The sequence below is a fragment of the Ovis canadensis genome, chromosome 11 (assembly GCF_042477335.2).
Source record: "Ovis canadensis isolate MfBH-ARS-UI-01 breed Bighorn chromosome 11, ARS-UI_OviCan_v2, whole genome shotgun sequence".
Lineage (NCBI taxonomy): Eukaryota > Metazoa > Chordata > Mammalia > Artiodactyla > Bovidae > Ovis > Ovis canadensis.
The window spans coordinates 20,888,552-20,913,106 of NC_091255.1; the positions used below are offsets into that span (position 1 = coordinate 20,888,552).

The 24,555-nt window shown below is 37.5% G+C and overlaps 1 protein-coding gene across 1 annotated transcript in view; it reads left to right on the forward strand.

Annotated features, from left to right (window-relative positions):
- Positions 1–21,225, forward strand: part of APPBP2 (amyloid beta precursor protein binding protein 2) — a 60,802-nt gene extending 39,577 nt beyond the window's left edge. The window contains exons 6-13 of the mRNA XM_069602725.1: positions 3,542–3,631; positions 6,081–6,148; positions 6,229–6,334; positions 7,203–7,327; positions 10,294–10,379; positions 12,082–12,272; positions 13,556–13,721; positions 16,258–21,225. Coding sequence (XP_069458826.1) covers positions 3,542–3,631; positions 6,081–6,148; positions 6,229–6,334; positions 7,203–7,327; positions 10,294–10,379; positions 12,082–12,272; positions 13,556–13,721; positions 16,258–16,511 — 1,086 coding nt within the window. The 3' untranslated portion in view covers positions 16,512–21,225. The remainder of the gene's footprint in view (positions 1–3,541; positions 3,632–6,080; positions 6,149–6,228; positions 6,335–7,202; positions 7,328–10,293; positions 10,380–12,081; positions 12,273–13,555; positions 13,722–16,257) is intronic.
- The last annotated feature ends 3,330 nt before the right edge of the window (positions 21,226–24,555 follow it).

A 24,555-nucleotide genomic window follows, 5' to 3' on the forward strand; every position in this document is an offset into this window, starting at 1 on the left:
TTGTATAGCACCTCATGCGAAGAGTTGACTCATTGGAAAAGACTAATGCTGGGAGGGATTGGGGGCAGGAGGAGAAGGGGACGACAGGATGAGATGGCTGGATGGCATCACTAACTCGATGGACATGAGTCTGAGTAAACTCCTGGAACTGGTGATGGACAGGGAGGCCTGGCGTGCTTCAATTCATGGGGTTGCAGAGTCAGACACGACTGAGCAACTGAACTGAACTGAGCTCTGGGTGAACTCTCATGAGGCATTCATTTCATTGGGAACCTAGATTTTATTTATACTTTAATTGCATTGTTTTGCTTCTATCTCTGAGTTATCAGAAAGTAGTAGCCTCCATTTTGGCTTTATAATATTAAATTAAGGCTTTGGTGCTAATGAATACATAGTTGAAAAGTGAGCTGTGTGGGCTTAACTCTTTTACAAGGTTACTTTATTTATAGAAGAATATCATAATTATTTTATTGCCCTGTCAGATAGCTGTCATTTAGCTTTAATATTTTAAAATTGCCCTAATGTCAATTTTTTCCCTGCAGTGTAAATATATATGTATATATTCCACATTTAAAGGAAAGTTACCATTAGAAGTAAAATTAGAGATTCTATTTTTTTTTTTAATTCTAATTAGAGAGTAATTGTAAAGTGATGTTTACAACCCCAAAGCTAGGATCATCCTGCTTTTAATATTTAGCAAAGAAGGCATTATCAAAGAATGCTTTTGTTGAAGTGCATGGTGAGAGTGTGCAGGTTTTTTTAAGAAACTGCCAGATTGTCTCTACCAGCATAGGTTCCCACCAGGAAGGAGTGAGAGCTCCTGTTACTCCATACCCTTGCCAGCATTGGATGTTGTCAGTGTTACAGATTTTGGCTGTTCCAAAGAGGCATGCCTCATTGTTTACATTAACTATTTTTCAAAGCTTAATATTTCATTCTAAGATGAGTAAGTTCTGAGGATATAATTATAGCATGCTGACTGTAGTTAATACTATATGTATATTTGAAGTTTGCTAAGAATAGCTCTTAAATGTGTTCATCACACACAAAAGAGAACACTGAGGTGATGCATATGTTAATTAGATTGATTGTGATACTCATTTCACAGTGTATATATCAAATCTTGTACACCTTAAATATATACAAGTTTTATTTGTCAATTATACTTCAGTAAAGTTGGGGGGAAGCTTTATTTTTAGTCATCAAGCTTATTTGTTAAAATATAAAATCCTAATCAGCATGCCTGCATTTTCTCAGAAGGTTTATATATTTTTTTCTGGTTCTTTTTGATGCTGAATTCTTGTGTCTGCTGAATTAGTTCTGTTGATGAATTGTTTTGCTGCCCCTTTTATGCAGTAACTGTTCCAAAGTTTATCAGTCTAGATATAGAATTTGGCCCCTTTCTGTTATTTTACACACCAAAAACAACCCCATTCACAAAAGGCCTTTGTGTGGACAGCCTTTATGGAAATGAGAATGAAGTATACAGCAGTTGTATTTGCCTGCCTTAAAAGTTCTTTTGGGAATTCCTGGCGGTCTTTTGGGAATTCCCTGGTGGTTAGAACTTTGGCATTTCCACTGCAGAGGACCCAAACTCAGTCCCTGGTGGGGGAACTAAGATCCTGCAAGCCATGAGACATGGCTAAGTTCTTTAGGTGCCCCACCACGACCATCTTTTATCTCTCCACATATGTCCTCCTCATCTTGGCTGTCTCTGATTGCTCTTTCATTGTTTCTTTTCATCTCTGTTTCTCATACTCCCCTGCATCCTTCTTTCTGTTCTGTAAAGTGAATCATGTCTTGCCATTTTTTACTCCTGTACTCAGCTCTAGGCCCATCTTCTTCTATCCAGACTCACCAGTGTATTCAGTGGAACAGAAATACCTTTTATTCACCAGTTTCCACTTAATTTACCAGCAGTTACTGTTTAAGTGATAGTTATTTTCTTTCTGAACATTTGAATTGGGAGGTATTATACTGGAGAAGGAAATGGCAACCCACCCCAGTATTCTTGCCTGGAAAATACCATAAACCGAGGAACCTAATGGGCTACAATCCATGGGGCTGCAAAAGAATCAGACACGACTTAGCAACTAAATGGCAACCAACAGCAACATACTATATTTTATTCATGATCTTTGGGATTCACTGCACATTCATGAGGAACATTTAAGTCTAGAGATATTTCTTGTGTAATTTTGATAGTTTATAAATTTGTCATTGATACCTACAGAAAAGTACACAAATCTTGAGGATATAGTTTGATGAATTATCACCATATTTTCCTCTTAGTCCATATAGTCTAGGAAATACCAAGATAATATCAGCCTCCAAACAGCACTGACTTGGAATAATACCAGTTGATTTCTTGCTCATGTTGTTTCTTGTCTTGGTCTCTCCTGTGGCTCTGCTTCACATCATATCTACACGTTGATCAAAACCCGCATGTTGTGGAGCAGCCTCTATCTAGAACATTACCAGCATTGGAGCAAAGGCAAAAGCAGTATGGGGAAGGAATTACTGGTTCTTGAAGCTTTCTCCTAGAAATGGCACATTTCACATCAACTCTGCTTATATTTTAATTAATATTTTGGCTAAAGGAAATTTTTAATGTGAAAAGGAAGTTTTATCTTTCTTCAAGGAGGGACAGTAAATATTTTAAAAGCAATATTACAGTTTACCACAGATTTTACGCTCTTACTCGGGCAAAATTAGCTTATTTAGTATCTTACAAACCAGGTTTTTTTTAACCCAAATCATTTTTTGCTTATTTTTTCCTGTTTCACTTTTACATCAAAATTGCTTCTGAATAGTTAGCATCTTTTAGGTGGAATGAAAGAGGTGGAAGCTTGTAGAAGAAAACAAATGTTTACTTTCTAATTTTCAGGTGGTTTTCCCCACATTTTTATGATCTTTTTGTAATACTTTTTGTTTCCTTGAAGCAGTTCTTACTATCCAGAGTAATTTTGCTTCCCCACCCTCCACCCTACTAAGCACTAGGAGATGAATGACATTTTATTTTTGTTCCCTACTAGATACCTAGGTCCTAGCACATTGTGTGATACTGTCTCAAAGAGGTGTTGTGTTGGTTAACTGTATTACTGCACATAAAATGCTTAGAACAGTAGCTAGCACAAAGTGAGCACTCAACTACACAAGCGATTATAGTATAACAGTATAGCAAAGAAGGGCCACAGTAGGGGGAGGAAAGTACAGGAAACCTTGTCCAGGGCTGAAACCTGAAGGACAGCCTAGGTGGTTTAGGGGGTTGCGGGAAGGAGGGGAATGTATTGTAAGGCAGAGGAAATGGTCTGTGCCGAGGCTCTGGGACGGAGAGAACATGCTTCTGATGTCCTGAATATGTGTCACATATCCAAAGAAAACGTAACAAGCATACTTCTAAGAAAACTCGGCCTCTGAGAGGAAGTTTAAGTGTGCGTATTGTGTGTGTCTTCTCACTCAGGCGCCTGAGAGCTTGCGGGGAGTCGTAAGCGTCTCACTGAACACTGTCACAGGGCTTGCTCTTCTGTGAATTTTTCAGGCGTACAGATGGTGCATTGAGGCAATGAAGGAGATCACAGCAGGCTTGCCAGTCAGAGTCGTGGTGGACGTTTTAAGACAAGCTTCTAAGGTAAATATGATGTTAGAATTATTAAATGGATTATAGAGTTTAATAAGCTTCAAATTTGTGTTGGTTAACATACTGTTTGGGGGCTTTCCTAGTGGCTCTGCCTGCCAATGCAGGAGACACAGATTCAATCCCTGATCTGGGAAGATCTTTCAAAGAGAAAAATGGCAGCTCACTCCAGTATTCTTGCCTGGAGAATCCCAGGGACAGAGGAGCCTGGTGGGCTGTAGTCCATGGGGTCGCAAAGAATCAGACACAACTGAGTGACTGAACAGCAGCAACCACCACCCGCTATTTAAAAAATTAAGTGTTGCATACTCATGGATACCAACGTCTATTTTCTCAATTTTTTCCGCTCAGTTTCAGGAATCTGGCTGCTGCTTTAACCTTTACAGCAACCCAAATTCCTTATGCCCTGACGTATGGGCTTTGGTCACTTTTCTCCTAAAGGATAGCCTAGTATTAAATCTTTCAGTCACAGTATTGCAGTCTCACAGTGTGATAGCTTTCTGTTCTTGACTTGATGGGCAGTACTTACTTGATGTTTCTTTTTACTGGGTAAAAAAGCAGAATGAATTAAGTCTTTGAAATCATTTAGTAATATTTTTAAATTGCTTTAGTAAACTGAAGCTTTAAAGCATTGATATAATTTTCAGATATAGTATTTCCCAGAGCTTTTCAATTTTGAATATTCCACTTTGGCTGGTTTTACTTATGGAAATTTCATTTAGAAGAATTTTTCTAAAATGACAGAAGAGTCTAAGATTTCTGTAAAGTAAGTCATTTTAGAGCAAGTAAATAGCATAAATATTCAGGTAATCATTAGAGCTAAAAAACATTGAATATACGTTTAGTATAAAGACAGCTTGATTTATGTGCAAGATTTATAATTCTGTATTTAAATGATACTTAGAGAGTTAAAGTCTACTGACTTTCCCATGAATCAGAACATTTTAAGAAGTAATAGGAATACTTGGAATTCTGTACATTTAAAAATTATTAGATGGAAAACTTCCAAATAGTTTTAAGCCACTGGGATATAAATAAGTACTTTAGGAAATAATGGTGAACCCTCTCTCCCCACCCCACCTCCCACTATTTTATTTTTTTATTTTTAGATGTAAATAACAAATTTAATTTTTTAAATAGAATTGAAAGTGGGTTTGTCCCCCAACAATCTAGATGGAAAATGCCCTTTCCCATGATGTTTTCTAAGTATAGATAAATATACTCACCAAAAAGCATCTCTTTGAAGTACTGCTAACTTCATTAATGTCTCTGTGCCTCAGTTTCGTTCTCTTTAAAGTGGGAATTTTGGGACTTCCCTGGTGGTCCAGTGGCTAAGGCTCCTTGCTTCCAATGCAGGAGGCCTGGGTTTGATCCCTGGTCAGGGAACTCGATCCCACATGCTGCAACTAAGACCCGGTGCAGTCAAATAAATAAATAAAAATTAAAAAATAATAATAATAAAGTGGGAATTTTGAAGAGACCTTACTTGTTGATTTTTTCCTTTCGATTAAATGAAGCAGAGCATGTAAAACACCCAGGACATTGCTTAGTAGAGCTAAGTAATATATTTCATTTAGGTTTTTTTTTTTTTTCCCCTATACTACAAAGCTAGTCATCAAGACAGTATGGTACTGGCACAAAGACAGAAATATAGATCAGTGGAACAAAATAGAAAGCCCAGCGATAAATCCACACACCTATGGACACCTTATCTTTGACAAAGGAGGCAAGAATATGCAGTGGAGAAGACAATCTCTTTAACAAGTGGTGCTGGGAAAACTGGTTAACCACTTGTAAAAGAATGAAACTAGAACACTTTCTAATACCATACACAAAAATAAACTCAACGTGGATTAAAGATCTAAATGTAAGATCAGAAAGTATAGAGCTCCTAGAGGAAAACAGGCAAAACACTCTCTGATGTAAATCATAGCAGGATCCTCTATGACCCACCTCCCAGAGTAATGGAAATAAAACCAAAAATAAACAAATGGGACCTAATTAAACTTAAAAGCTTTTGCACAACAAAGGAAACTATAAGCAAGGTGAAAAGGCAGCCTTCAGAATGGGAGAAAATAATAACAAATGAAGCAACAGACAAAGAATTAATCTCAAAAATATATAAGCACCCCCCCCCACTATTTTAATAACATGTAAGAATGGGAATATATGAGCTTTTTAAGATAACTTTGTTATAACAGTTTAGTTCTGGGCATGACTGAAAATTTTAAGTTTTATAATTACCCAGGATATGTACACATCTGTTTATAATGGAATTTTCACATACTTGGAAGGAAAGAAATTACGAATAGATCCATTCTATTTATGTTTGAAGATTTTTTTTCTTTTCAACCATTGTAGTTTGAATATATAAATCGTATTTATTTTAACACATTCATTAACTGTTTGTGAGTTATTTAACAATTTTTCATTTCATCTTTAGGCTTGTGTTGTAAAACGTGAATTTAAGAAAGCAGAGCAGTTAATTAAACATGCAGTGTATTTGGCACGGTACGTGATTGTTATTAAAAATACCATTTAAAATTGTCTCTCTCTATTTTATATCCTAATGGTTTTGTATCTTTTTATAGGGATCATTTTGGATCCAAACACCCAAAATATTCTGATACACTGCTAGATTATGGGTTCTACTTACTCAATGTAGATAATATCTGTCAGTCTGTTGCAATTTATCAGGTATGTTAATAGTTACACTTTTTCTTTCAACCTAAATTGACTTGCTGACCTATAATTCGTTTATGGTGTATAAACTACTCTAAAAATAACTTTTTCGGAGCCCTTTCTCATATATGGCACACCATTATTTTACTAAATAATAACAGAAGTAAAACTTGAGTTCTTTAGGAATTAAAGAAGTAAAACTTCTTAAGAATTACTGTTTTAGGAATTAAAGAGACTCATCTAGGGAAAAAGTTTGGAGTTGTGGGTCAGTATTTAGGAGTAGTTTTCAATTTTTTCTTTTACCCAGATGATGTCTTTGTTGTTACTTTAGCACAAATCATTATAGCTGCCTTTGTAGTAGCAAGAAGGGTAGATAACAGTTATTTTAGACTTTAGTCAATCTTAGGTACATGATTTGTTATGCCATCACTCTGGACAAGGTATCCCTGATTTCATAGTTTATTTCTGAAGAGGATATAGAGAAAAAACACTAATGTAATTCCTAAGACATGTGAATGACTTTTTTTAGTAAGCCATTGCCTTTTAGTTCAGACTTACTCTTCAGAAAATCAAGCCGTGAGTGACTTTTATGTTCTGTTGTGATCTAAATTTGGAGAAGGAAATGGCAACCCACTCCAATATTCTTGCCTGGAGAATCCCATGGGCAGAGGAGCCTAGCAGGCCACGGTCCATGGGGTCGCAGAGTCGGACACGACTGAAGCCACTAAGCATACACGTGATCTAACTACAGCAGAGCTTTTTTCCAAAACTGATGGGGTTGAGTATATAAAATATATATTTAAGTCACTAGACTGCTTAATTTAACTAGGTAGTGTTTTCTAAGGATTCACAGTACTATCAGTTATTTTCTTGACTCTTTCAGGCCGCCCTTGACATTCGGCAGTCAGTGTTTGGTGGCAAAAATATTCACGTAGCAACAGCTCATGAAGACTTGGCTTATTCTTCTTATGTTCACCAGTATAGCTCTGGGAAGTTTGACAATGCACTGTAAGTTCTACTTTCCTTTTCATGAGGAACTAAATGCTATTGCTAGTTTGTTTTGTTTAGCTTTTTCCCTAACACAGTACTATTTAACGTATAAATTAATGGATTAAGGTTGTTCTCCTGGAACATTAACAAGATCCCTAAAATGTTCTTGAAGTCATTTAAAATCATCCCAATTTATAAGCCATTCATTTAGATCTTATGTGGTTTGACATTGAGACTTTTATATCATCATCATATAAAATGTCTTTTTTTTTTAAGTATCTCCTTCCGTAATCTTTCCTTGACTAATACAGTAGTGTACAGACTTGATCATAACATGCAGATATACTGGATAATATTGACAGTCATCTTTTTTAATGCATAACTGAGCCTGTAAGAGAGAGGGAGGAAATCCCCAAGGGCCAATAATGCACTAAAACCCAAAAAGGGTAGGCATGAACTATGGTGTAACTGTTCTGGGGTGAGAAGGCTTAGAAGGCCTTAGAAGTTTCTGTAACCTTGGTTGAATATCAGTCCTGGTTTTAAGAGATAAGGCATTTAGCCCACAGGAGGCTGTGACTTAAAGCCAAGATCAAAGCTACACCCTCAGGGGAAGAGTAGACCAGGGGAGAAACTGCCCACTGGCAAGAGAGGTGACACGCAAGTTTGTCCATCTTAGGCTGGGCTCTCAGTTGAACAAAACGAGCCTCATGGGGGAATTTATAGGCTATAGACTTCTCCCTTGTATTTGGGCATCATGCATACAGGAAACCTCAAACTGAGGAAAACATTAAGAAGTACTTTGAGACTGCTGATTTCTTTTAGGATGCTTTTAAGGAGAAAATACAAAGCTCTTGGTAATAATTAACCTTCAGTCCAAGCCATACAGACTTCGCATAGACCTAACTCTACCTAAGATGAACTCACCATAAAAAATGGTTTTAAATAAGGGAACGTTTTCTCTGTGAGTCAGAAGACATGATGAGCAAGATTAGAACACTAAAAATATCAGTTAACAGAATGTTTTGGTTGATGCTATGAAGTAAGGATTCTTAGATGACTAAGGGTATAAATGGGTTGGCAAACTATGGTCTGAAGGCAAAATAAAGGTTTATTGGAACCTGTCAGTGCTCATGCACGCATGTTTTGTCTGTAGTTGCTCTTATGCTACAACAGCAGAATTGAATAGTTGGGACAGAGTGTGTACCACATAATCTTGAGATGTTTACTGTATGGCCCTATAGAGGGAAACTTAAGGGAAGAAGGCAGATATAAAAATAAACTGAGGGAACTGTATGTATATCTGAGTCACTTTGCAGTATCCCTAAAGCTTACACAACACTGTAAATCAAGTATACTTCAATAAGACAAATAAATGGGACTTCCCGGTGGTTCAGTGGTTAAGACTCTACACTTGCACCACAGGGAGCATGAGTTATTTCTGGTTGGGGAACTGATATCCTACCTGCCGCACGGAGCAGCCAAAAATAAACAGTGACATAAAATGATTGAGACATGCTGCAGCTTGAACGAATCTTTAAAACAACGTGCTAAGTGAAAGAAGACCACACCACATTTATATAATTTCATTTGTATGAAATGTCTAGACTAGGCAAACCTGTAGAATCAGAAAGTAAATTGGTGGTTCCCTAGAGTTGGGGGAGTTGGAGGAAAATGAAGTGACTGCTAATGGGCACAAGGTTTCTTTTGGGGGGGATGAAAATATTCTGAAATTAATAGTGATAGGTGCATAACTCTGAAATATGTCCCAAACCTCCTATTGTACACTTTAAATTGTGGTGGTATGAATTATGTTAATAAACACTTATTATGAAAACAAATTATAATAGCTAGAATTGGAAAATAGTCATTGACATTAAAACTCAGTAGGCAAATTAAACAGCAGACTAGATACAACCAAAGAGACAGCAATTTGGAAGATAGATCTGAGAAAATTGATGATCACTTCAGTTCAGTTCAGTGGCTCAGTTGTGTCTGACTCTTTGCGACCCCATGAACTGCAGCATGCCAGGCGTCCCTGTCCATCACCAACTCCTGGAGTTTACTCAAACTCCTGTCCATTGAGTTGGTGATGTCATCCAATCATCTTATCCTCTGTTGTCCCCTTCTCCTCCAGTCTTCAATCTTTCCCAGCATCAGGGTCTTTTCCAATGAGTCAGTTCTCCACATCAGGTGACCAAAGTATTGGAGTTTCAGCTTCAGCATCAGGCCTTCCAATGAATATTCAGGACTGATGTCCTTGAGGATTGACTGGTTTGATCTCCACTCAGTCCAAGAAGGATGGGAATAGGTGTGGAGTTGTTTGAAAAGGAACTGGCAGATAAAATAGACAACTTGCCTTCTGTTTGACAGGATGAGCCATGAAACAATAATCAAACATGTCAGATGAGAATACATGCTGTTAAGAAGAATAAAATAAGCTGAGTTTAGAGAGTGATGGTAGATTTTCTTTAGGGTCTTGTCTATAGGCTGGTCTGGAAAGACGTCAGTGAGGGTAAACCATATGGATATTCAGGGAACAACCATTCCAGAGAGACAGTAAAACAAATGCAAGAATTCTGGACTAGAACTGCTTTACATGTTCAGAAAACTGCAGTTCCTGTGTGGCTAGAAGGGAAAGAGGGAATTATTTCTGAGACTGGTAGGAGATGTGGTCAGAGAGGTAGCCCAGTGAAAGATCATGTTGTATTAAGCCTTGTAGGCTGTGATAGTTGGTTATGAGGGAGATAGATGGGAATCCACTGGATGTTTAAAAGTTCATTTAATTACCCTTCAAATAGAAATAAATTAAGGGGGGGGGGCGGGGAACTCAGTATACAAAAGATTGGAACGTTAAAGCAAAAAACTAGTTCTTTACCACAGCTAGTTTTAGAAATTCTACCAGTATTAATGTTATAAATTATGGGGTTTTTTAATGCCTAAATTATTTGTAACATAAATGCCAGAATTTATCTTCTGTATTGCAGGTTTCATGCAGAAAGAGCTATTGGTATCATTACCCACATCCTACCTGAAGATCATCTTCTTTTGGCTTCTTCAAAGAGGGTGAAAGGTACCCTTTGTAATCTAGTCTCCTATAGATAGATAGATAGATGTATTTTAAGGTTTCTGTAGCTGTCAATTATAATAGATGTCTACTCTCTGACATTTTAAAATTGATGGTATATAGTATAAAATAGGAATGTTTGTTTATTTCCTCAGAATTAGACTGTATATTGCTAAAACAGCCAGTCACTGATTTAACATATTTGCCCACATCTCTTAAGAATTTCCAGTGGTTCATAATGAAAAGTCGTTTGCTTCTCTCATACAGCACTGTTAATAGGCTAGAATACCGTTCTCTCTTCCTTCCTTGCACTTGCCTCTTCCTCCTTTTTCTCTTCCTTTCATTCATCCCTTCCTTCCTTTTGGGGGGAGGATTGAGGAATCACAGTGACACTGCAGGTGTGTTTTCACGCACCTTCACCTTTATTGTGCAAGATTCTGAAACTCCGTTCCGTATCAGGCTACCTTCAGTGCTGTAAGGCTCTTACCACATACCACTTTCTTCTTTACTTTTCAACTCTTCTGCAGTCACTACCACGGGCCTTTCATTTTGCTGACGATTGGGTCACCTATGTGGCAATTCCTTGCATGATGAGTAACTTTTACCTTGATTCTGGAACTAGGCTTTACCTCTCCTCTAAGTTTGCATTTTTGAAGTCATGCAAGTAATACATGATTAATGTCAAGAATTAAAAGAGAAAAAATTAAGTTACTTGAAATCTCATCAATCCAGAATTAACATGTGGGCAAATATTTTTTTTAGACTTTTCTTTCTTCGAAGACTGAAATGAGTGAATAATTTTTTTTTAGTTCTGTAATCTGCTTTGTTCACTCGATGTAGCACAAACATTTTCTCGTTTCAATACATGCAGGTATATATCTTTTTCCTGATTTTTTCTGTTTTTCCTAATTTTTTAATGTTTTTAATTGCATGTCTCTTATTGGACCTCTAAATTTTTTTTAACCTTTTGTTCTTTAAAAATGCTGCTGCTGCTAAGTCGCTTCAGTCGTGTCCGACTCTGTGTGACCCCATAGACGGCAGCCCACCAGGCTGTGAGCTAAATCTCTTACTTTTGTGCACATGAACAGTTTTCCTAGCAATAAAATTGCCTGGTTAAAGAATATGTATTTATAAAACTTTAAATGGAGTTTGAGGGTCTCGAATAGGACTTTGAAGTTAAATTATCTTCTTATCTGATTTGACTGGTCAAGTGAGTTAGGAGGAAACCAGTTCTTTTACTTCTATTTGGTTAAAGGTTATATAGTTTGCAAATGTGGTTTCAAAGTTTTCAAGAGTGGTTAGGTAGTCCTTGACACAGTTTCATAATTTTAAAAAACTTGCCTTTTCACTTTTGTCTGTCTTGTGTTTGTTTAAAAAACAATTTCACGTCAGCAAAGCAAACTGATCTGGTAAAATAGAGGGTAATTCTGCAAAATAATTAGTTGTATACTGTTGTTTTTCTTACATTTGAAATCCATTATACTATGCAAAATAGAAGACCCCAAAAGTGTTTTTTTTCCTTTCATTAAAATGGAGTACGCTCATCTTTACCAGTTCTTTGGTATGTTATATGGTTTATGGTTCTAAACCATAAACATATATAAGTATATACAAATAACATTTATAAAATTTAATTCTAAAGTTTCTGTTCTGGTGAGCTTTGATACATGGTTTGAAAGTGCACTGATTTTATTGCCTTCTTATTCAGCACTTATTTTAGAGGAGATTGCTATTGACTGTCATAATAAAGAAACTGAGCAGAGGCTGCTTCAAGAAGCTCATGATTTGCACCTGTCTTCACTCCAACTAGCAAAAAAAGCTTTTGGAGAATTTAATGTGCAGACTGCAAAACACTATGGAAACCTTGGAAGACTTTATCAGTCAATGAGAAAATTTAAGGTAGCACATTTTACTGTATTTTTCTAAGTAATCTTAGGTAATAAAGTACAGTGTGAATAACAAATCTTAAGTAATGCTTCTTCAGTAATCTTAAATTATAAAGTATACATTTATTATACTTCCACATTATTTCACATAAGAATTGAGAAAATAGCTAGTGTAAAACAGTCAAAATATAAATAAAATTCAAAAATAGAAAAATATATATATCAGACTTAAAACATAGCTCTTAGCTAATAGTTTAAATCGAACACTTAGCAGAATGCCTGACACATAGTTAGGTGTGCAAGGAAATGTAAGATAATGCAAGTATTATATAATTGTAGTGGTAAAAGTATACTGAATTTAGTTTCCTTTTAGAATTTTGGGTTATAAATTCGTATTACTGTTCATTCAGTTCAGTTCAGTCTCTCAGTCGTGTCCGACTCTTTGTGACCCCATGAATGGCAGCACACCAGACCTCCCTGTCCATCACCAACTCCCGGAGTACACTCAGACTCATGTCCATCGAGTCGGTGATGCCATCCAGCCATCTCATCCTCTGTTGTCCCCTTCTCCTCCTGCCCCCAATCCCTCCCAGCATCACAGTCAACTCTTCGCATGAGGTGGCCAAAGTACTGGAGTTTCAGCTTTAGCATCAGTCCTTCCAATGAACACCCAGGACTGATCTCCTTTAGAATGGACTAGTTGGATCTCCTTGCAGTCCAAGGGACTCTCAAGAGTCTTCTCCAACACCACAGTTCAAAAGCATCAATTCTTATACGGTCACAATAAGAAAGGAGTGAGAGTTGCTATCTAAGACATTCATTTTTATCTGAAAATCAGTTTACACATTCCTCAGTTAACCTGTTTAGTTTATTGAGATAAAAATTGTCAAAACTCAAAAAAATGAAATAATAAAGTATACTTCCATGTAAAATAATATGGAGTTTCTTAACACAGTTCAGTTAAATTTTGGGGTGTGTTAAATTGAAAGAAGTTTTCATTTTAGAATAGTTTGATGTTAATTTTTTCTAACAGCTTTTTATTACATGGACATGTTTTCTCTTGTCATTTTGGTGTATTTCAGTGTTTCGTCAGCTTATGTGCGTAGATAGCTTCCCCAAGCCAGTGATGCTTCCTATAGGCAACTTCTGGAACAGTGTAGTGTCTTCTCTGATCAGATTACCTTATGCCATCATAAGCTGTTTTTGGCATTTAGAAGAATGTTACTAATTGGACAAGAGTTGTTGACATAGTAAAAAGTATAACCTAATGGTTAATACAGCTTGATTATTTTTCAGGAAGCTGAAGAAATGCACATCAAAGCAATTCAGATTAAAGAACAACTTCTTGGTCAAGAAGATTATGAAGTAGCCCTTTCAGTGGGACATCTGGCTTCTTTATATAATTATGACATGAATCAGTATGAAAATGCTGAGAAACTTTATTTGAGATCTATAGCAATTGGTATGTTTAAAATTGTTTTAATTGATAAGAGATCAACATGTCTTATATGTTGTATAGGGAAGTGTTAATAATAAATGAGTTTAGAGCTGCTCAGGATCTCCAAGAGCCACTCAGAAGTCTTCTAAAACATTTTGCTAAAGATTATTTATTGATAATTGAAGCCAGTAATAAGAAATATGACAGTAGTGTGTCAAGTAAAGGCAAAAATAGTTATTTTAAAAATTTGTGTAAACAATACCTCTAGCCCATCCTCACCCTTCTCCTGATTTTAAAGTAGACCAAGTTCAGCTGTTTTAGAACTTGATATAAATGAAATACAATGTATGTTTTTATATGCTTTGTTTCTTTGGTGAACATCAATTGTGAAATATATCAGTGTTGTTCATATCCCTGTTGCTTGTTTATTTCCAGTGCCTTGTAATATTGTATTGAATTAGTATATCATTATTTATCCATTCTACTGTTAGTTGATATTCAGAACATTTGAATTGTTTTCAGTTCAGTCTTATCACAAAATAAGGTCCTGTGGTCATCATCTAATGTTGTGCCTGTTAAAACTCTTCTCATGTTTTTATTAAATTTGTCTGTCACTGTTTTCTTGGTTTATGGAAGTTCTTTATATACTTTAGATGTAACAAGCCCTTTGTTAGTTAAATGTGTTGCGGATAACTGTCCCTCTACTGCTTGTTTCTTAATGGTGCCTTTCAAAGAACAAATGTTCTTAAAGTTTAATGTAGTCAAATATTGCTCTTTCATTTTATGGTTGACACTTTTTAAATTGTGTTTTGGAAATCTTTTTCTACCCCAAAGTCAGAAGATACTCTTTTGGAAGATGATCTTCTGGAAATTTGTGAGATAGCGATCACATTTCTTGCCCTCTTCCTTTTTCCCTTCTGTATGGATATACAGTTGACCAGGACCATTGTTTCAAAACACTGTCTTTCCCCTCTGCTGTGCTACCTTTGCCTCAAATCATATATCCATGTATGTGAAGACTCCTCGTTATCCATAACAGATTATCTTGCTTAACCCTACAGTACACATAAAGTAGTTTTAGAGTTGTTAGCCCACAGTACTATGAAAACCAAAGTTACTGCTTAGAGCCTAATATTCATTTACATTTTACCTTGTCCTTAACCTGAAGGTATATAATCAGAATACCTTGTTCAAAATTTGCTTAGGTTGCTTATCTCCCTGCCACCTGCTGTCAGTGAGTTACTCATTTATGAGAGAACTAGGTTTATTTGCTTATGTTTGTATAAAATTCCCCTGTTTTTATTTAGTCTGCTAAATTATTTTATTGTGAACTATTAATACTCTGAAAAGTCAGAACTGTAGAGTTCCCTTGCAGTCCAGTGGTTAAAACTCCTCACTGTCACTGCTGAGGGCCTGGGTTCGATCCCTAGTCAGGGAACTAAGATCCCCAAGCCACATGGCATAACCAAAAAAAAAAAAATAGTCAACTATATAGAAAGGTCTTCTCACAGATGTGTGACTGCCCTTAATTTCTCCTTGCCACTCATTCCTACGAGTAACCGGCCTTGTTAGTTTCCCATTTATCTTCCTGTGTGTTTTGGTTTTGCTTTCTATTTTTGACTGTGCTCGGTATTGCTGTGTGCGGGCTTCGCGGTGCTGAGCATGGGCTCTCGGCATGCAGGCTGTGGTGGTTGTGTCTCTCAGCTCTAGAGCTTGGACTGTGGAGCGGTTGTGCCTCACTGGCTTAGTTGCCCCAAGGCATGTGGGATCCTCCCACACCAGAGAGCAAACCTGTGTTCCCTGCATTGGCAGGTGGATTCTTAACCACTGGACCACCAGTGTTGTTCTTCTGTATATTTTTTGGCATAAGTGTTCAGAGACATAAATATTTTACTTTACATAAAAGGTGGCATACTCCAGATACTTTGCTTTTTTAAAACCAGTATGCCCTGTAAATGAGCTGTGAGCTCTTTATGAACTCCCTTCACACTATGAAATTTTATAATTTTATTCTAGAGAGACCAACGACCTTAGACAAGAGAAATTTTTTTTGTTTAAGTCTTAGAAGTAGGCTGTGGGTAAGACTGTGTCAGTAAACCCCGATAAAAGAATTGAATCTGTTTCAACTAGAGGGTGGAATGATTGGGAGTTTGGGACTGACATAAACATACTGCTGAGTATAAAACAGATAACTAGTGAGAACCCACTGTATACCACAGGGAACTCTACTCGATGTTCTGTGGTTACCTAAATGGGAAGGAAATCTAAAAAACTGTGGAGATACATATACACACACACACACATATATATATGTATGTATGTATGTATGTATGTATGTATGTATGTATGTATGTATGACTGATTCACTTTGCTGTATAGCACGAAACTAACACAATATTGTAAAGCAACTGTATTCCGATAAAAAATTGTTTAAATTGAATCTATTCCTTTTAAAAGGAATAAAACAAAGACACCCTATTTTAAAGAACTAAGCTTGTGTTGTAGAAATTATTTGTTATTTCATTATTTGAGCTTCCTTTCTTTTTCTGTTTATTTTCAGGGAAGAAACTTTTTGGTGAAGGCTACAGTGGACTGGAATATGATTACCGAGGTCTCATTAAACTTTACAACTCCATTGGAAATTATGAGAAAGTGTTTGAGTATCACAATGTTCTGTCTAACTGGAACCGGTTACGAGATCGGCAGTATTCCGTGACCGATGCCCTTGAGGACGTCAACACCAGCCCCCAGTCCACTGAAGAGGTGGTGCAGTCCTTCCTGATCGCGCAGAATGTTGAGGGACCGAGCTGCTGAGGGAAGACCTCAGTTCACTAACTTACCTTTTCCCAGATTCCAGGGAATTCATACTGTGAAATCAAAACCGTGTTTTTTGGGGGGCTGGAATTTGCATTGAAACACTGGTCCAGTCCTTTGACCCTATTTGGGTGATCCCTTTCTTGCAGAGTGTCCGTAGGAATAAGCATATATTCAGTTATATTCAGCATGTACCGCATGTATAAGTAGTCTGGCCCATATTTTCAACCTCGTAGAACAAACAAGAGGAATTTTTTTGTTTTCTTTTTTTAAAAAAAAGTAATTCATTTTGCAGAAAGCCTGAAAGAAAAAAAGAACCCCTAAATAAAACTATTTAAGAGTTTAAAAGAGTTGCATTCTTATTATGTAAGGATGATTTTAACAACTTTTTAACATATAATTCTTCCTTGAGGAGGTATTCAATACTGTAAAGAAATTTTATGGGGAAAACCTTTATACACAGTCTAGAAAAGCTAACACAAGTGCTAATAGCAGAGGGACACCCTGACTTAGGTCTGGTTACCTTACCTGGAGAGATGGATACAGCCACTCCAGGGCTGTGATAAGGGGGAAGGACTGGCAGATTCATCTGAACTGGACCAGTGTTGACCTGTAAGTAATAGAAACGCTGATAAACCAGCAGTTTTAACTCTTTGGTTGTTTTGGTTTTGTTGTGTTTTTTGGGGGTACAAAAAGGCAAGATGCTCTGATAGCTTTTGCTAACAGGACCAGGAGGATCTGAAAAGGACCAGCCTAATGTAGAGAGGGGTTATTTGGACCAGAGGTTTTAGATGATTATTTTAGCCCCTGCCTTTACTCTTATTGTAGAATGATTTCATTTAGATGTATTATGAAAACTGATAATACAGAAATTGTATTCATGTAATAGACACCAAATTAGGAAAATCTGGCAATTTCAGTGGCATATCTTTAGTCAAGGCACACAGATGGCAGTGCCCTAAGCAAGTCTATAAATATCTGCTGCAGCCATCCTTCTCATTTTAAGTGCTACCCTAATAACGCAGTTTGCAAGTATATTGGCTGAGTCATGAAATAGCTCATGTCCAGATGGGAATTTTAGGTTAATGTTTGGTTTATGGGGGTTAATGGTAAAACAAATGCCGCCAAATAAGCAATTCTTAGAAATCCTTCATGTTTATGATAAAAATATTGCAAGCAATAGATCATTTTATATGAAATTCAAGAGTCAAATGTAAAGATTTCCCCTAATAATATATCTATTTCACTAACTCGTCTTTCTGTTTATTGGGTTTTGATTTTTCATTTAAGCCAGTCAAGTTATTTAATGTTGAGGTAATATTCAAATTTGAGAAGTTGTAACATGTAGCAATTCAAGAAACAAAAAAGGTCTGTTGCCGTTACCTCAGTTCTTATTATAGTGGCCTGTTTGGTGCCTCTATAGTTAAGAATCAGGGTTTTCCCCCCTATTTTCAGGGGTTCATGACTTGGCTGTTAAGAGTTGTTGCTCCTGGCTAATGCTTGGAGTGGTCTGTGGGTGAGTGGGTGTGTGCTGAATTTAGGTTTTCTTTTAACAGGCGTGTTGGGATGGGAGGGGGAAAAATCTAAACTGTCCACCACATGGTGCAGAAAAAGTTACTGGAAATTTCGGATCAGTTCGATTTTAAACACTTTTCTGGCCTTCCCGAATATAAGCTTGTTTAAAGCTGTTATTTGCCATCTTGTTAGTTATGATCCCACTGTTTCTAAGTCCCCAGGAGGGGATTTCCTAAGGGAGGTAGAAGAAATGAAACAAGCCCAGTTTTCTTTAAGATGATAGCTGTGTGGTTTTGAACCCTGGATTTAATCCTCGTACTGAATTATTTTGAATTGAAAAGAGCACATTGGCACACCTGCACCTCCCCCTCCCAGTTAATTGCAATCTAATGCCAAGAGGCACCTCTTTATTAATTACCAAATAGTCTGTGTGACCAAGGACTAACATTTTTAAGTTACTCAGCTCTATCCTCATGGGCCTATATATTTAATACCTCCAAAGATTTTAAGGATAGGCTTTGTATACTTTTGTTGGTTATTTAGAGTCCTGTGGTATGTTTGTGGTATAGGAATGTCATGGTAAATTGTTTTTCAATAAATATTTTGAAACTTAAGTTTTCATATGAAGTTTTTTTTTTTTTAATCTGTATTTTTGGTTTTGTGCATATACAGCATTTCCTAGAATAAAATCCAGCAAATGACTTAAGGCCTCATCTTCTCTAATTCAGTTTGAACTCAGATCACACTCAGTGATAAAGCAACATGATATTTAGAAGCCTAGGATCACAGGGTGATGTTAAATGACAGCCAGTTTTTCTTAAAAAAAAATCATTGTTGATAGTTTGCTGTATTGCCACTGCTTTAATGTAGTTTCTGTAAATCCATATACTTAATGCAGACACTCTAGATTGAGAAAAGAGATTGCTAGTTTCTGATAGTGATATAACTTAATATGCTGTTATTTCTGGTTCTAATGAAGAATAATACCCTAATAATTTTAAGTGTGGGTTTTATCCTTTTAGTTGGAATGTTGAGGATAAGTTAGGGAGGTGAATATCATCGTGATTCATGGGGGTAGGGGAAAAAAATCTCAGAGTAAAACTTACTTCACAATAACCAATTGCTTGAACAAATTTTTCGTGTATGATGCGATTGTGTATAAGAAAGCATAGACCAACTTAAAAGATTTTTCTGGCAGTTCAACAAAGTAATATTAAGTAAGAGGCCTTTGGTCTCATCCTTTACTGACTTTGTTCTCTCTTGTACTCGGGTTTTTTCCCCTGAAGTTTGGTGCTACTCAACTGGGTGCATCAGGGAGCCCTGTAACACTCCTGTACCAGGCACCTGGTCAGTCACTCCTTTGTTCAGTTTCAGAGAGCCAGTTTAAGGTTTTTTAGACCATAATTTTTATGGGTCGCCAAAGCTGACTTTGTCCAAAGCATTAGGACCCTTATCATCAAAGCTCTGTCTCTGTTAAGCTTAAGCAGCTGGCTATTGCTTTGGAATAGCCTCCATGCAGGTGTGCTTTGTTTTGTGAAAATGAAAGATTGGACAAAGACCTTCGTAACACTCTTAGGCTGTTAGAAAAGAGTTCATAATTTTGAGAAAACTAGATCAGGCAGCTGCAGTCTTATAAATAGCGTGCCATTTGGCTGCTCCTGACAGTGCAGACAGAATGCTGAACAGTAAACTCATGCCTAGAACATGATTGAAACTTGGCCCATACTTTACAGATGGAAAGAATGGTTTGCTAAGTAGGAGGAGGGACAGCAGGCTTTCCCCGCTATCCAAAAACAGAGTGTTCCCATGAAACCTCTTTAAGCCAAAACAGGTGAACAGCAAAGTGGCAGTTAGCTTAGGGCACATCTTGCAAATAGATGCACAAAATAAATTGCGATAAAGCACAGAAGCTCACATGGGGAAAGCTGTGGCGGCTTGAAGCTGAGGTGAGGTGCCGAACATAGTTCCAGGAGAGGAGCGTGGCTGTGCCCTCCTGCTGCTTGCTGCTGCCGCCGCCTCAACAGCCGTGTGCAGACAAACGCAGAACGCCATTTTTGCTGTTCACCTTTTTTTGTGAAAGTGATGCTCCTTTTTGGATCTGTTTTCTGTTAGTAAAAACAGGTGCTAATGCAGGTCTTTGATAAAAGCAAAGTAGGATAAAGTGAACTCTCAGAAAGAGGAGGATGCCTGTATTAAACTGTCACTCTAATCTTTTTTTTCCCCTGAATCTGTAGCCTGGCTACTTCCAAACTGTTCTTTTTCTGGATGGCAAAGTTACTACTGGAAAAATATTTATAAGTAAAAGCGTCTCTAAGATTTTTATTTTTGCTCTAAGAATTAGCATATATATTTCACCTCTTGGAGGACCTCAGTTCTTGCTAGAAAATTCCTTTTTTTTTTTTTTTAATCTGACATTTTAATTCATCTCCAGCTTGAACATTAGTTGTCCGCAGATCTCAGGAATGTTGTAGGCAGAAAACTGGTTTTACCCTGTTGGTGACCTGAAGGAGTGTGCTTGAGGATTTGTTAAAATAATGCTGTTCTTTAATTGCAATCCTAGGCATCTGTAGCATGAGTGGCCTTAGTGAGTTTGTTGAAGTGCACATTTGTTTTTCAAAAGTAAAATTCAAGATTAAAAATATATGCTCTATATAGTATCTAGAACACTTGGTTTGTGGTGCACAAGTGTTGGATCACTAAGTAACTTTGCAGGTTCCATTCGTGTAACGTTACTCATTTCTGTAGATTCCTTTTATGGGAAGATCTGTTGCCATGGTAACTAAAACCTTTTCACTTTAGTTCTACTTTTATGATGTGAATGAATGCTATGTTTTATTAAATATTACCAGGTCAGTACTATTTTTATACTTTATTAAGCAACTGGGGATTTTAGTTTAATAGACTCAAAAAGCTCTTACTGAAACAAAAGCAAATCAATTCTTTACATGAAAATCCCCACTAATAGTGCCACAGTAATTTCTATAGAAATATCTAAGGTCATTGATGGATTTTTTTAAAGACAGTTCTTCATTGTGTCAGAATGACCTTTCATATCACCCTTACCACAAACTTGTAGTGCCCACCATTATTTGTAACCATTAATACCATACTAAGTATGTTTGTAACCAGCATTGTGATATATTCTGTACTTGTATTGCTAAAAATGAATTATTGACTTAATAAATATAGTGTTCCTGCATTCATGGTGTATCTGTTTCCAGTTTAGTTGTGCTTACTTTTGGTTGGGACTTGGGACTATTCAAACATCACAGGCTTTTTTATTAGCGAACAACACGAGAGAAACTGTCAGAACTAGAACAGCGGTGCGTTGCTTCTAGTGAGACGTGTGGCAGACGAGACGCTTGGTAACAGCACCTGAAGATGGTGCTTACGAAAGTGCTCATGAAGCACAAGCACTGCATGAATGCAGAGGGCTTTGGGGACTTTACAAGAGTAATCATACCCTTCTTTTCCCTAGGCGCACACAAAGGCTGAGAAAGGGTGATGAGACAAAGTTCTGCTGGGTGTCTGTCAGTGGCGAAAACCCTGGGTGTGGGTTATGGTTCTGTCCCTGCCTCTTAACGGTAGGAATTTGAGATGTGTCATAAGCCTCTTTGTGTTTCATTTCCTCGTATGAAAGGTGGGGTCAGGTTAAGTCTTTTCAAAAATCCACCATGAAACAGCATGAATCTAAAGCACTGAAAATAATTACAGGAAATGAAACCAGGTTGTGAAGAAAACTGATGAATGTTAGGCAAAGTCCCACCTTCATTTGGAATAGTCAGCATTGACTTCATCACCTGCCACCTTTGGTGATATATATATATATATCAAAATTTTATATATATATATATATATTTTTTTTTTTTGGCTGAGCCATGTAGCTTGCAAGATCTTAGTTCCCCAACATGGGATTGAACCTGCATCTTCAGCAGTGAAAGCGCAGAGTCCTAACAACTGGACCACTAGGAAATTCCCTGGTGTTACTGAATGTCAATTTATTTCCTTTTCCATCTCCATGACTCTGAACATGCTCTTCTGTTGTTTAAAATGCCATTTCTTGCATAAACTCTTTCATCAGGCTGAAAGGACAAGGGAAGCTTGAGTTGCCACTTAGTGCTTAGTTAGGCAGCATTTTATTTGAAGCTTTGTTAAAGCGATCATCGTATGATCATAAGTACACCCCTGTTCACAGCAGTGTTACCGTAACCAAAAGGTGAAAGCAACAAAAGGTAGTCCATACATACAGCATAATGTTATCCAGCCTTAAACAGGAAGGAAATTCTGACTCGTGCTACAATTTGGATGAACTTTGAGGGCGTTACGTTTGTATAAGCCAGTCACAACAGGGGAAAGCAAGTAAATAGTGTATGATTCCGTTCACAAGAGGTATCTAGGCTAGTCACACTCAGAAAGTGGCATGATGGTTGTCAGGCTGGGGAGGAGGAAAATGGGGAGTGGCTGCCTCGTGGGTGTAGAGTTTCAGTTTTGCAAGATGAGATATTCTAGAGATCAGTTGCATAATTAACACCACACTTACAAATAGTTAAAATGGTAAGCTTTATGAGTTACTATAATTTTTTAAAGTTTCTGGATAACTGCATAAAGCAGTTAAGTCAGGCATGACATACGAAGTTTGAAAAGAGTGTGATTGTGCGCTTCCAGACAGTATATTGATAAGCCTTGTGAGATACATTTGTGAATTAGAACATTGATGTAACATGTCAAAATTGATTGGCATTTAACTTCCTGCTCTGCACAGAATCAGACGGTTTTTCACTCATCAGTTCAGTTCAGTTGCTCAGTCGTGTCCGATTCTTTGTGACCCCATGAATTGCAGCATGCCAGGCCTCCCTGTCCATCACCAACTCCTGGAGTTCACTCAAAGTCACGTCCATCAAGTTGGTGATGCCATTCCCGGAGTTCAGTCAAACTCACGTCCATTGAGTCAGCAATGCCATCCAGCCATCTCATCCTCTGTCATCCCCTTCTCCTCCTGCCCCCAATCCCTCCCAGTATCAGAGTCTTTTCCAATGAGTCAACTCTTCACATGAGGTGCCCAAAGTACTGGAGTTTCAGCTTCAGCATCAGCCCTTCCAAAGAACACCCAGGGCTGACCTCCTTTAGGATGGACTGGTTGGATCTTGCAGTCCATGAAGAGTCTTCAGTACCACAGCTGAAAAGCATCAATTCTTCGGCGCTCAGCCTTCTTCACAGTCCAACTCTCACATCCATACATGACCACTGGCAAAACCATAGCCTTGACTAGATGGACCTTTGTTGGCAAAGTAATGTCTCTGCTTTTCAATATGCTATCTAGGTTGGTCATAACTTTTCTTGCAAGAAGTAAGCATCTTTTAATTTCATGGCTGCAGTCACCATCTGCAGTGATTTTGGAGCCCCAAAAAATTAAGTCTGACACTGTTTCCACTGTTTCCCCATCTATTTCCCATGAAGTGATAGGACCAGATGCCATGATCTTTGTTTTCTGAATGTTGAGCTTTAAGCTGACTTTTTCACTCTCCTCTTTCACTTTCATCAAGAGGCTTTTTAGTTCCTCTTCGCTTTCTGCCATAACGGTGGTGTCATCTGCATATCTGAGGTTATTGATATTTCTCCCAGCAATCTTGATTCCAGCTTGTGCTTCTTCCAGCCCAGCGTTTCTCATGATGTACTCTGCATAGAAGTTAAATAATCAGGGTGACACTATACAGCCTTGATGTACTCCTTTTCCTATTTGGAACCAGTCTGTTGTTCCATGTCTACTTCTAAGTGTTGCTTCCTGACCTGCATACAGATTTCTCAAGAGGCAGGTCAGGTGGTCTGGTATTCCCTTCTCTTTCAGAATTTTCCACAGTTTATTGTGATCCACACAGTCATTTGGAAAACTCAGCAGTAGCCACAGGACTGAAAAAGGTCAGTCTTCATTCCAGTCCCAAAGAAAGGCAATGCCAAAGAATGCTCAAACTACTGCACAGTTGCATTCATCTCACACGCTAGTAAAGTAATGCTCAAAATTCTCCAAGCCAGGCTTTAGCAGTATGTGAACCGTGAACTTCCAGATGTTTAAGCTGGTTTTAGAAAAGGCAGAGGAACCAGAGATCAAATTGCCAACATCCTGTATCATCGAAAAAGGAAGAGAGTTCCAGAAAAATCTATTTCTGCTTTATTTTCACTCATGCTGCTACTTAAACAGTTTTGAGTATTTTTCTGTTCTGTTAGTGGCTGTGACCCGTTGCCAGTCCACATTCTACAACTGTTGTGTTGGTATTAGAGTCATCACATATCTCTATACAAGATGAAAAAGAAAAAAAAGAAAGACCAGTTATTTAAAAAACCACCCTTGGCACTTTTTGACCAGGAGGAAGTTTACCTAGTATGTATTTGATCAGACAAATCAAATCTTTAACTTTTTAGAAATAAAAGCTGCTTTAGATAAATCTTATCAGAAGGTGAGGGTTCCAGGGAGCCAAGGTGCTTATGATAAAAATGAAGAATTATAAAAGGAGCTGGACAGAAGTAAGAGTGC